Source organism: Mobula hypostoma, chromosome 20 (genome assembly GCF_963921235.1).
Source record: "Mobula hypostoma chromosome 20, sMobHyp1.1, whole genome shotgun sequence".
Taxonomy (NCBI): Eukaryota; Metazoa; Chordata; class Chondrichthyes; order Myliobatiformes; family Myliobatidae; genus Mobula; species Mobula hypostoma.
Genome location: NC_086116.1, coordinates 3937853 through 3949797, shown reverse-complemented (window position 1 = coordinate 3949797; position 11945 = coordinate 3937853). Strand labels below are relative to the sequence as shown.

At 42.2% G+C, this 11945-nt stretch overlaps 1 protein-coding gene across 1 annotated transcript in view; it reads right to left on the bottom strand.

Annotated features, from left to right (window-relative positions):
• The window catches only part of LOC134359586 (uncharacterized), a 117566-nt gene that overhangs the window by 79946 nt on the left and 25675 nt on the right, over nucleotides 1–11945 (bottom strand). Inside the window, exons 5-6 of the mRNA XM_063073085.1 lie at nucleotides 5755–5817; nucleotides 3609–3656 (exon numbers count right to left, since the gene is read on the bottom strand). Coding sequence (XP_062929155.1) covers nucleotides 3609–3656; nucleotides 5755–5817 — 111 coding nt within the window. The remainder of the gene's footprint in view (nucleotides 1–3608; nucleotides 3657–5754; nucleotides 5818–11945) is intronic.

Below are 11945 nucleotides of genomic sequence, written 5' to 3'. Positions count from 1 at the left end.
TAAATGAAGAGCTGATGCAATTGGAAGAGGAAAGGATAACAATCGAAACCGAATGCAGTAGCGAACGGACCGAAAGTGAAGTCGTCCAGGAATTGAACGTGAAGCAACTGCCTGAGATTTTCGCTGCAATGATTGCAGAAAAGTACGACTTTAATTTTGAAAGGGTACATAGGTTTAGGGCATATTTGCAGGATGGTTTGAGTGCTTACAAAGAACTGTATGATAGAAAAATGTGCAAGGCTAAGCAGTCAAGCATTCTGTCATTTTTCAAGCCTTCCACGTCAGCCACCAGACGACGAACCTCGACCTTTGACATCAAGGCAGGCAGACATCGAAGAAGCTGATCTGCCTGCCCTGATGGAAACAGACGATGATGAGATGACACTCCAGTGTCCCACCACCCCAGTGGTCCCAACTGCTGGGCCGCGGATCGATACCGATCCGCGAAGCATGCAGTGGTGCAGCGGAAGCTGGGACGCACCCAGCACATCTTTAAGAAAAAAAGCCGAAATAAACAAGCTAATTAATTAGGTGCCACTCGGATTGCGTCGCCTCTGATCTGGGCCGACATTTACGTGCTGGGCGGCACTGTACATACATTATTTCTACTTTATCTAGGCTGTGTATTTTTATGTGTTATTTGGTATGATTTGGCAGCTTCATAGCTTAAAGGTTACTGGAGAGCGTGTTTCTGTTGAGAGCGCTTGCGTGAGATTTTCACTACAGAGAACAGTGCGGCAGTGATTGTGGAAAAGTAATTCTACTTTATATAGGCTGTATATTTATCATATTATTCCTACTTTTACTATATGTTACTGTTATTTTAGGTTTTTTTTATGTTATTTGGCATGATTTGGTAGGTTCTTTTTTGGGTCTGCGAACGCTCACAAATTTTTCCCATATAAATAAATGGTAATTGCTTCTTCGCTTTACGACATTCCGGCTTATGAACCATTTCATAGGAACGTTCTACCTTCGGATGGCGAGGGAAACCTGTACTTCAGATGAAGTCTCTTTGCTACCCTGCATAACTAAGGCATAATTTTGAATTTAATTTCCATGTTGTATTTTCTCATAACACAGAAAGAAAAATCGTCATCTTATTGGGTTCAAACAAAGCTATCAATCCTTTCCTCCACTTATTTCCCTGTAACTCCTTGCTCACAAACCAACCAACACCCCATTTCTCCCACCCGTAACCTATGGATAACTTACTGTAACTAAACAACTCTCCCACCCTATCAATCCTTTCCTCCAGTTATTTCCCTGTAACTCCTTGTCCACAAATCAACCAACACCCCATTTCTCCCACCTGTAACCTATTGATAACTTATAGTAACTAAATAACCCTTCCACCCTATCAATCCTCGATTTGTGAGAGGAAATCTGAGGGAGACCCTCATGGAAGCAGGGAAAATGACACACAGACAACACCCAAGATCAGGATCGAACCCAAGCTGCTGGAGCTGTGAGACTGTGGCAATAGAGATGACACACCTAGCAATATAGTTAGCTTTCCCAATTCCTTGCTGTACCTAGATACCAGGCTTTTGTGAACCGTGCACCAGCGAACCTAGATCCCAATACGTTCCATGGAACCCTGCAATCTCTCACCAATTAGATAATATGCAGATGGGGACATATGTAATTGGGTGTCAGACCAACAGACCTGTGTCGAAGAGTGCTGGTGGTTCACCCCCTGGGACAGAGAGTTGTTGGCAGGTTCCAGAACCGGCGTTCCTTGCAGGCAGTAGAAACAAGATCCGGTGATCATTTAGGCACACAAATTGACAAGACCAAAGTTGAAGGCCTAGTGTCCAGTAATCAGCGAGTCCTGGGGTTCGCTACCGAAGACAGCCTGTGCTGGGGTTGGAGGACTGTGTATTTGTGTGGGTAGGTGGGAAGGAGGCATGGAGCTTGTTTTCTTGTTTACTATGTTCCACGTTGCTCTGCTGAACATTGGGGGCAAACTATGGTTTTGTCGGGCTGCCCTTGGGTGTGTTTGTTGTTAACACAATTGACACATTTCACTGTATGTATCAATAAAGATGTGATAAATAAATCTCAATCTTGAATCTTGAAATATGCTTCTCATTTTTCCTGCTCCATTGACCAGATTGACAACCACCCACTGAACATAACTATATCCCTTTACATCTCCTTTATGTTTTCTTCATGACTTATCTTCCTAACTACCCTCATGTCATCGTCAAATTTAGTGGTCATAACCTCTGTGTTATTCATATAAACTGTAGAATTTGAAGGCCTCAGCACCATTGCCTGTGGCACAACATCGAATTGGACAATAAGAGAAAGACCCAGTTATGCCTACTCTCCACTAGCCTGCTAATAAGCTACCCACACCAATGTTACCTCCTACACACTGTCTTTTATTTTCTGCAATAAACATGGGAGTGTTGCTTTATCAAATGTCTTCTGGAAGTTGAACCACAGTCCATCCACCAAACTGAAAACATCCAGACATTGAGGAGGCAAAGCCATTGACCTCAGTCGCAGTTGTGCTGTCTATCTCTCTAACAGATGGTTTTGAGCAAGGCTGTTCAGTAATTTTGGTCGCATATTTGATTGAGATGGGTTTCACACTACGTAGCTCTGCTAGGACAGAGGATGGTTCTGCTTACCAGCCTCTCTTCCCTCAACTCACCTGCTCTTGAAATTCCCATCCATGTCTTTATTATCCATCAACCTAATGATCCCAATCCTCTGAATGATAGAAAATTGGAGGGCTATGTAGGTGGAAGGGTTAGATGGGTCTTAGAGTAGGTTAAATGGTTAGCACAACATCAAGAGCCAAAGAGCCTGTACTGTGCTGTGGTGTTCTATGTTTTATGTTCTAAATCATTCTCTTCATCACCAGCAGACCTTAGCTAACATCTACAGAAGGCACTATGACAGCTCACCAAAGCTACTTCGTCAATAGGCTTCTACAGAAGTCCACAACCTCTAGAGTTCAGTAGTCATAGAGCTATATAGCATGGGAAAAGGCCCTTCAGCCCACTGAGACTATGCTGACAATCAGTCACCATTCCTACACTGGTCCCATTTTATTGTCTCCACGTTCTCAGCAACTCGATTTATCATGGCTAATTAACCTGCTAACCCACACACCTTTGGAATGTGGGAGGAAATCAGAGCATCGGGAGGAGATCCACATGGTAATGGTGAGAACATCTAAGCTCCACACAGGCAGCACCCGAGGTTGGGACTGATGTCGCGAGGCAGCAGCTCTAGATGTTCCCCTTGTGCCATCTTCTCATTAAATCCCTCCTCCTGCTACTTTGAACAGATTTCTTAAAAGTTTACTCCTTTGGTCAAGCTGTTTGGCTATCTCTCCTAATATTCCATGATGATTACACTCTTAAGGTGCTATATAAGTGTAAGTTGCTATTGTCGTAGTCTCCACTGGGTGTGAGCAGATGTCTTTGCCACTTGTTGGAGAGCGGAGTGCAGATTAAACCCAAAGCAATTAGCTGCCAAAACCTCCATAATCGGAACAATTTTAATTACATTACAACCTTGGGAAAGGAAAGAATCAAACTGAACTCAAAGGATATAAAGATCTCTGTAATTTTAAAATCATATTGTACCTTGTTTCATTGAAGCTTTGGATGATATTGAGAAGTTTATTGTGAACCCTAGAAATCAAACAAAGAGTATTTGAATTTAGTGCATTTTCATTAGGTGGTACAAGCAGAAAGGTAAAGAAAAGATTAGCTCTATTTGTTGCATGCACGTTGAAACATACAGTGAAATGTATCACTTGTGCCTGGGGGCTGGGGTGGGGTGTGGGAGCAGCTGGCAAGTGTCGCCATGCTGTACATGGAGCACCAGAAGAAAGCCATGCGGCCACAGGGAGAATACACAAACTCCTCAGGGACAGCAGCAGGAATCGACTCCTGATCGCTGTCGCTATAAAACATCATGCTTACCTGCCACCAGGGTATAACCCTGCTGGGTCAGGTGAGTGAGGAGTGACCCAGGCTTATTAGGCATTAAATCAGTACATTGCACACATTGATCAGTGGAACCTGCCTGTATTCAGGCAGGGCTTATTTTGCAGAGAAGGAGCTAAGATACAGGGGAAGCAGACATTCAATGTGCAAAAGTTTAAATGACTTGGGACATTGTTGTGATAATGCCCATAGTGAGATCATTTCATCCCTCCCACCCAACCTTAGTGGCGCTGGAATTAGATATCAAAGGTCAACGTTCTAATAAACTGCAGGTCAGGGTAGGAAGCTGACATCAGAGAGCAGTAGGCACCTCAATGACAGTAAGCAGACATGGGAAAGTTATAGCAGAACAGCCTGTTAACGTTCCTGTCTGGAAACACGGCAGCTTTTCAGTAAACAGACACGGCACACTGAATAAATGGGAAGACGTGTCAAATGTTAGGGTGTGCATTTCATTGCAATTTGATTACCCTTGAGTACTATGAGATGGCTACTGCTTAGTGTTGTACACAACATTTGTACTTTCCTCTGGCCTGCTGTAATACTTCGACATGCACTTGGATATCCTGTAAGTGTATCATGGCACTGCTCTGATAATATTGTCCAAGTTTGCATCCCAACAGGACAAAGTTTGTATTTTATGTTAGGTGCAACTTGACCTCTAAGAGAGTCAGACATGGAGCCTTTCGAGAAAAGAAACCTGGATGAAATGGTAGCGTAGTGATTAGTGTAACACTATTACAGCGCCAATGGCACAGGTTCAATTCCTGCCACTGCCTACAAGGAGTTTCCTCCGAGTGCTCTGGTTTCCTCCCACATTCCAAAGATGTATGGTCTGCAATTAGGCAACTTGGGCTTGTTGGGCTGAACGAGCCTGATACCATGCTGAATCTCTAGATTCAAAGTATTAAAAATAAACACAAGTACTTGTGAGTGTCTTCTATATCCGTTATTGTGATAATTACAAATGTTAGATGGTCTGAGGGAACATTTTTCAGTTTATAGTTAGCACAATGCTACCAGGTGTTAGATAGTTTTGTTATCATCAGGCTGAGCCACAAGGTTTAGCAATCGTTTGGTGGAATATCAACCAACTCCTTCGTACCATTCTAGGTTCCACTAAGAATAAGCAATTTTTTGGAACCATTCATTTGATACATCTGGATAACTAGAATAACCATTAGCAAGTTTTTTACTGTTAATATTGTTAATAAAAGGAATGAATTTAACAGGTGCACAGCTGGTTGTAAGTGTCCGAATCCCGACCTTCCCAGGTGGTCCGCAGCAATGTCAATCCAACTTCATCCCAACAGAAATCCTACAGCTTAAACAATTAATCTGGGAAATATTTTGAATTAACTGAATTTAATTGTTAATGTAAGTGCATTTCATTATTTTAAGTGCTTTCCAGCACTTACATTTCAACATCGTTAATTTACTTCTCATGCTGCACACTGGCTGTCAAAGTGTTTCTGGGTTACTGCTAAGAAGGCCCTGCAGAGTGCTGGGCCATGCTGATCAGGAACAGACGTGCTGTTAGACCTCCTTCAGGTGAGTGTGAATCGAGAGAGGGACGGTGGGCAGAAAGAGAGCAGGCAGCTCACCATCCCCAGGGTAGTCTGCACAGTATTCTTTTGGTGAACGTTCCTGACCTTTGAATTGTTATTAGGAGCTTTGAGACAGACACATCACTCAGGCAGGAAAAAGCCCATGAGATGCATGTAACCAGCATTCCAAAACACTTGTTCACACAGCTTTATTCTGAAGCAGCAGCTTGTACCTGTTGGATGGGGAACTGTGGATGATTCAACTTTCCCTTGTTTCCTTTTAGCTTTCTTCTTACCTTAAAGAGAAACAAGAGATCAAACTCATCATCAAAAAGGAACTCTGGCAGTAACAGTGTGACTCACAGACAGCAGACCTTTGCCATTTATTCATATTGGACCCGTTGTCTTTGACTTCTCTCCCGGTCCATTTCATTAGCTGAGAGAGCCATGTCCCAGTGGTATCTCACTTATCCCTAAGAGAGAGGGATGATCAGAACCCAGGGTAACACAAAAGTGCAGTAATACATTGGGAGAATGCAGCACAGTCAGATCCACTGGCCTTTGGATAAGATTTAAGATGATGTCTCATCTGCCATTTCCTATCATGAAAGATTTGAAGAGCTATGAGGAATTCCTTCACAGAAATTCAGCCAATATTATCCTTCAATGAGCATCATCTTCAAAATCAATTACCTTCTTGAGATGCTGAAAGAGAGAGAGAAATATTTAATGTTTCAGGTGAACAATCAGCTCTGTTTCACTCTCCACAGAAGCTGCCCAACCTGCTGATGTTTCCAGCACCTTCTGTTTCATTTTGGGGAGATTTCTGCAACGGCACCACACATTCCTAGTCATTTATATCACCTCCAGAACAACACTTTAATACAATTCTCATTACTGTCTTTCTGCAATGTATCAGTACCCATTGAAAACATGTATTGGACTTCGACCTAAGACTTGCTACAGGAAAAGTAAATTGTATGTTAAACTTGACATGCTGTAGACAAAAAGAAATCTGGGTTGTTTAATAATAAATGCCCTTTTTCCAGAATAGAACTTTGACCAGCGGCCAATCTGGACATTGGAATTTGGAGAGGAGGGGACTTCAATCAGGTCCACTACCCGAAAACAAAAGGCAGGAGCAGGTCGCGGCAGCATAATGACCAGTGACCAATCGGCCTTTGTGATTGATTAATAAGAGCAAATTAAAAGAAGGCAGGGGAAAGCGTAGTGGCTGTCATGAGTGGACAGAGTCAGGTGATCTTAAGGCTTTAGTTCTTTGGGGCTTCACTCAGAGAAAGCAAAGGAAAGGAAAGCTGCAGTTTTTTCCTTCTCTTCTTTATATCTGCTCAGCAAGGGCAGTAGGGATGACAGGCAGGATAGTGAAATGCTCCTCTTGCAGGACGTGGGAAGGCAGGGAGACCTTCAGTGTCTGACGACTGCAACTGTGAGAAGTGCATCCAGCTGCAGCTTCTAATAATCTGCGCTAAGGAGTTGGAGCTGGAACTGGACGAACTCTGGATCATTCAGGGGGCTGAAGGGATGGGAGACAGGACATGTAGAGAGGTGGTTACACACAAGGTGCAGGACACAGGAAGCTGGGTGACAGTCAGGAAGGGGAAAGGGGTTAAGGAGCCAGTGCAGAGTAAGCCTGTGGCCATCTCCCTCGTCAACAGGTACATCACTTTGGATACTGTTAAAGGGTGGGGGTGGGTGACCTAACAGAGGAAAGTCATTTTGGTTGGTCTTTGGCACTGATTCCGTCTCTATGACACAGAAGGGAAGGGGAGAGAAGAAGCACGCTGTGGTGATAGGGGATTCATTATTTAGGGGAAAAGACAGGAGGTTCTGTGGGCAAGAACGAGATTCTGGGATGGTATGTTGCCTCCCTGGTGCTAGGGTCTGGGATATCTCAGATCACGTCCTCAGCATTCTTATGCCGGAGGGTGAACAGTCAGAGGTTGTGGTCCATGTGGGTACAGATGACATGGGTAGGATGAGTGACGAGGTTCTGCACAGGGAGTTCAGGGAGTTAGATGCTTAGTTAAAGGGCAGGACCTCCAGGGTTGTGATCTCAGAATTGCTACTCTGCCACATGCTAGTGAGGCCAGAACTAGGAAGATTAATTAATTAATTTAATGTGTGGCTAAGGAGTTGGTGTAGGAGGGAGGACATAAGATTTCTGGATCATTGGGCTCTGTTCCAGGGAAGGTGGGACCTGTATAGAAAGGACTGTTTGCACCTGAACTGGATGCTGCACAGTGGGGTTTAAACTAGAGTTGCAGGGGGAAGGGAACCAGATTGTCAGAACAGTTAGTAGGGAGGTTGTGGAGGAAGATGTCGGTAAGAACTCCGACAAAGTTAGGAATCAAAAGGTTGAGCATTGTGCGAAGAGACTTGAGTTACCTATATTTAAATGCAACAAGTATCATAGGAAAGGCAGATAACAATGCTGAAGATGAGTTTCACTGGTTTACAAACAGAGGCAATGTGTAGTGAAGAGAGGCGGTTAATGGGGTAAAATTGCAGTCAACAGGATGAGTTGCAAAGTAAAAGGCGGACAAAATCGAAAAGGGTGAATACAGGATTGAAGGTGTTGTATCTGAATGTGCGCAATATACAAAATAAAGTAGATAAACTTGCAGCATGGTTGTAGATTGGCATGTATGATGTTGTAGGCATCACTAAATCATGGCTGAAAGATTATAGCTGGGAGCTTAATGTCCAGGGGTACACATTGTATTGATAGTTAAGACAGGAAGGCAGAGGGGTGGGCATTGCTCTATTGGTAAAAAATGAAATCAAGTCATTAGAAAGAGGTGATATAGGATTGGAAGGTGTTGAATCATTGTGGATAGAGCTAAGGAACTGCAAGGGTAAAAGGACCCTGATGGGAGTTGTATTCAGAATCCCAAACAGTAGTAAGGATGTGGCCTACAAATTACAATGGGAGGTAGAAAATGCATGCAAAGAGGGCAATGTTACAATGGTCATGGGGGATTTCAATATGCAGGTAGATTGGGAAAATCAGGTTGGTGCTGGATTACAGGAGAGAGGATTTCTAGAGTGCCTGTGAGATGGCCTTTAGAGCAGCCCATGGTTGAGCCCACTAGAGGATCAGCTATTCTGGATTGGGTGATGTGCAATGAACCAGAATTAATGAGAGAGATTAAGGTAGAAGATCCCTTAGGGGGAAATGATAATATGAACAAATTTACCCTGACATTTGAGAAGGAGAAGTTGAAGTCAGATGTATCAGTATTATAGAGGAGTAAAGGAAATTTCAGAGGCATGAGAGAGGAGTTGACCTGAATTAATTGGAAAAGAACACTGGCAGGGATGATGGCAGAGCAGTAATGGCTGGAATTTCTGGAAGCAATTCAGAAGGTGCAGGAAATATACATCCCAAAGAGGAAGAAATATTCTAAAAGAACCAAGGCACAACCATGGCTAACAAAGAAGCCAAAGCCAACATAAAAGCCAAAGAGAGGGCATATAATATAGCAAGAATTTGTGGGAAATTAGAGGATTGGGAAACTTTTAAAAACCAACAGAAGGGAATTAAAACAGCCATTAAGGTGGTAAAGATGGAATATGAAAATAAGCTAGTCAATAATATTAAAGAGGATACCAAATGTTTCTTCAGATACGTAAAGTATAAAACTGAGGCAAGAGTGGAAATTGAACCACTGGAAAATGATGCTGGAAAGGTATTAATGGGGGACAATGAAATAGAGGATGAACTGAGTAAGTATTTTGCATCAGTCTTCACTGTGGCAGACCCTAGCAGTGTGGTCAAAGTTCCAAGTGTCAGGGGGGCATGAAGTGTGTGAAGTTACCCTAACTAGGCAGAAAGTTCTTGGGAAACCGAAAGGTCTCAAGGTAGGTAAGTCACTTGGACCAGATGGTGTACATCCCAGGGTTTTGAAAGAGGTGTCTGAAGAGATTGTGGAGGCATTAGTAATGATTTTTCAAGAATCATTAGATTCTCAAATTGTTCCACAAGACTGGAAAATTGCAAGTGTCACTCCAATCTTCAAGAAGGGAGAAAGGCAGAAGAAAGAAAGCTATGATAAAATTAAAAATGAATGGGAAAGGAAACTTCAACTTTGCCTACCTCTAGAGAAATGGGATAAAATTTTTCAATTAGTCAGTACTTCCTCTATATGTGCTAAACATACATTAATACAATTTAAAGTAGTGCACAGAGCCCATATGTCTAAACATAAATTAGCCTGGTTTTATTCCCACATAACCCCTATTTGTGACAGATGTCACTCTCCGGTGACTTCTTTAACTCATATGTTTTGGTCCTGTCCTCGCTTGGAAAAATATTGGAAAGATATTTTTGATATTATCTCAACAGTTCTATCTTTTGATTTACAACCCCATCCTATTACGGCAATTTTTGGATTGCCAATGGTAGAACATAGATCTGTGTCTTCTTTAGCTTGTCGGATGATCGCATTTGTTACTTTAATGGCCAGAAGATCTATTTTATTGAACTGGAAGGAGACCAATCCTCCTACTACATTCCAATGGTTTTCCCAAACTACATTATGTTTAAATTTAGAAAAAATTAGAAGTGATATTTTTGATCCTTTGATTAAGTTTGAAGAAATTTGGAAACCTTTTATTCAACGTTCTCATATGATGTAATTTGACCTTTCCGAATCTTCTTTATTAACTTAAAATATATGAATAGAGGAGCGGAGTTGACAACATTACTGAACATGTTCGATTTAAGAGGCGCAGTCGACGTTTCAGGCCGAGACCCTTCGTCAGGAAGTTAGTCCTGACGAAGGGTCTCGGCCTGAAACGTCGACTGCGCCTCTTCCTATAGATGCTGCCTGGCCTGCTGCGTTCACCAGCAACTTTGATGTATGTTGCTTGAATTTCCAGCATCTGCAGAATTCCTGTTGTTTTCGATTTAAGATATTGGTCTAGCCCTGTTTTGTTCCATTTGCTTTTTTTGGGTTTAGTAATTAGTTCTTTTTTTTTAGGGGGTTTTTCTTTGTATATTTTTGTTTCTTTTTATTTCTTTTTCTTTATGATTAATTACATCATGAGTTTGGAAGTCTATTATACCCGTGTTATTTGAAATCTTTTTTGTATATGTTTATTAATAATAAGATTATTCCAATCTCTTTGTATCAACATTGTTATTTTGTTTACAATTTTGAAAATTAATAAAAAGATTTAAAAAGGAAGAAAGGAAGCTATAGGCTAGTTCGTCTAAAATCAGTGGTTCGGAAAATTTTGGAGTTGATTATTAAGGATGAGATCTCAGGGTACTTGGCGGCACATGATACAATAGGCTGTAGTCAGCATGGTTTTGTCCAGGGAATATCTTGCCTGACAAATTTGTTGGAATTCTTTGAAGATGTAACAGGCAGGATAGACAAAGGAGAATCGGTTGATGTTGTGTATTGGACTTTCAGAAGGCCTTGGCAAGGTGCCATGCGAGGCTACTTAACAAGCTATGAGCCCATGGTATTACAGGAAAGATCCTCGCATGGATAAAGCAGCAGCTGATTGGCAAAGAGGGGGAATAAAAAGAGCCTTTTCTGACTGGCTGCTGGTGACTAGCAGTGTTTGACAGGGGTCTGTGTTTGGACTGATCCTTTTTAGGTTATATGTCAATGATTTGGATGATGGAATTGATGGCTTTGTTACAGAAACATAGAAACATAGAAAATAAGTGCAGGAGTAGGCCATTCGGCCCTTTGAGCCTGCACCGCCATTCAGTACGATCATGGCTAATCATCCAACTCAGAACTCTGTACCTGCCTTCTCTCCATACCCCCGATCCCTTTAGCCACAAGGGCCATATCTAACTCCCTCTTAAATATAGCCAATGAACTGGCCTCAACTGTTTCCTGTGGCAGAGAATTCCACAAATTCACCACTCTCTGTGTGAAGAAGCTTGCAGATGATATGAAGATAGGTGGAGGGGCAGGTAGTTTTCAGGAAGTTGAGAGGCTACAGAAGGACTTAGACAGATTAGGAGAATGGTCAAAGAAATGGCAGATGGAATACAGCGTTGGGAAGTGTTGGCCATGCACTTTGGTAGAAGAAATGAAAGGGTAGACTATTTTCTAAATGGAGAGAAAATACAAAAAAACTGAAACATAAAGGGTCTCAGGGATCCTTGTGCAGGATTTGCTAAAGGTTAATTTGCAGGTTGAGTCTGTGGTGAGGAAGGTAAATGCAATGTTAGCATTTCTTTCAAAAGGACTAGAATATAAAAGCAAGGATGTAATGCTGAGATTTTATAAAGCACTGGTGAAGCCCCATTTGGAGTATTGTGAGCAGGTTTGGGCCCCTTATCTTAGAAAGGGATGCGCTGAAACTAGAGAGGTTTCAAAGGAGGTTCACAAAAATTATTCCAGGATTGAATGGCTTGTCATCTGAAGAGTGTTTG